At 54.5% G+C, this 1,201-nt stretch overlaps 1 protein-coding gene across 1 annotated transcript in view; it reads left to right on the top strand.

Moving 5' to 3' along the window:
* Window positions 1-1,201, top strand: part of Syngr3 (synaptogyrin 3) — a gene marked incomplete at its 5' end in the record, with an annotated part of 4,131 nt that overhangs the window by 693 nt on the left and 2,237 nt on the right. The window contains one exon of the mRNA XM_033758553.1: window positions 981-1,201. This exon is cut by the window's right edge and continues 14 nt beyond it. Coding sequence (XP_033614444.1) covers window positions 981-1,201 — 221 coding nt within the window. The remainder of the gene's footprint in view (window positions 1-980) is intronic.

Raw genomic sequence — 1,201 nt, 5'->3', positions numbered from 1 at the left:
GAAACAAAAAAAAAAAAAAAAACCCAAAAATCCAGAGTCAGGTTTAAAAGGACTGTGGTCCATGCCCTACCTGCCTGCCTAGAACTGTGTGCAGAAGGTACTGAGATTGGGCTGAACTCTAAAGGTCAGTGATGTTGCCTTTTGAACCCAAATGCTCATGGCTGCTGTTCATCAGTTCCGAGGAGAACATCATCCTTCAGGTACCCACCACTGCCGAAGCTGGTGGACGTTCTCCCACCCAGCCCTCCAAACCCTGGGCTGTTTACCCAGGAAGCATGCTAGGAGGCAGGTGCACAGCTCCCAGATGCTGAGAGCAGGTTCAGCCTTGGGCCTGGCCTATACCTTCTGTGCAGTCTGCCATCCACTCCCTTCCCTGAACCCTCCAGACTGCAGTTCCAGACTCACCGACCTACTCACGTGAAGACTCCTGTTCCACACTGTGGCGTGCACCCTGAGTGGACGCCATAGTTCCTAGGCCATGCAGAGGAGCTGGCTTGAATCTCTTCCCTGGTTCTGATAAGCCTTGGGACCCTGGACAATCCCTTTAACCTGTTGGAACTCCAGTATCCCCAGCTGCACAGGTGATAAAGAACCATGTAGCTCGAGCTGGGCATGGTGGTGCATGCCTGTAATCCCAGCATTCAGGAGGCTGAAGCAGGAGGATCACTGAGAGAGTTCGAGCCCAGCCTGAACTGCATAACGGTACCCTGTCTCCAAAACAAAATAAAACAAAGGGGGGGAAGCATTTGACCATAGAAAATGGCTGCACATGGGTTTTGGGAGGATTGTACTTAAAAGTAGTGGTGTTAGCACGGTACCTGGGCCTAGCAGATGCTAAGTGGTTCATGTTGTTCATAATTACTAAATGCTTGAAGGGTGGGAAAGATACTGCAGGAGAACTCGGGCTCAGGCCTGGAGACTCTAGGTGCTAGAGAGAGGAGGACCTGTGCAGGGCTTTGAGCAGCGCCACCGCCCCGCAGGTGTTCTCCATTGCCGTGTTTGGGCCTATAGTCAACGAGGGCTATGTGAACGCGGACAGCGGCCCGGAACTGCGCTGCATCTTCAATGGGAACGCGGGTGCCTGCCGCTTCGGCGTCGTGCTGGGACTCGGGGCTTTCCTCGCGTGCGCCGCCTTCTTGCTGCTGGACGTGCGCTTCCAGCAGATCAGCAGCGTCCGCGACCGTCGCCGCGCTGTTCTACT

This window comes from Fukomys damarensis, unplaced genomic scaffold (genome assembly GCF_012274545.1).
Source record: "Fukomys damarensis isolate Sample0158 unplaced genomic scaffold, DMR_v1.0_HiC HiC_scaffold_34, whole genome shotgun sequence".
Lineage (NCBI taxonomy): Eukaryota > Metazoa > Chordata > Mammalia > Rodentia > Bathyergidae > Fukomys > Fukomys damarensis.
The sequence above is the reverse complement of the archived record's forward strand: the minus strand, read 5'-3'. Positions and strand labels throughout refer to the sequence as shown.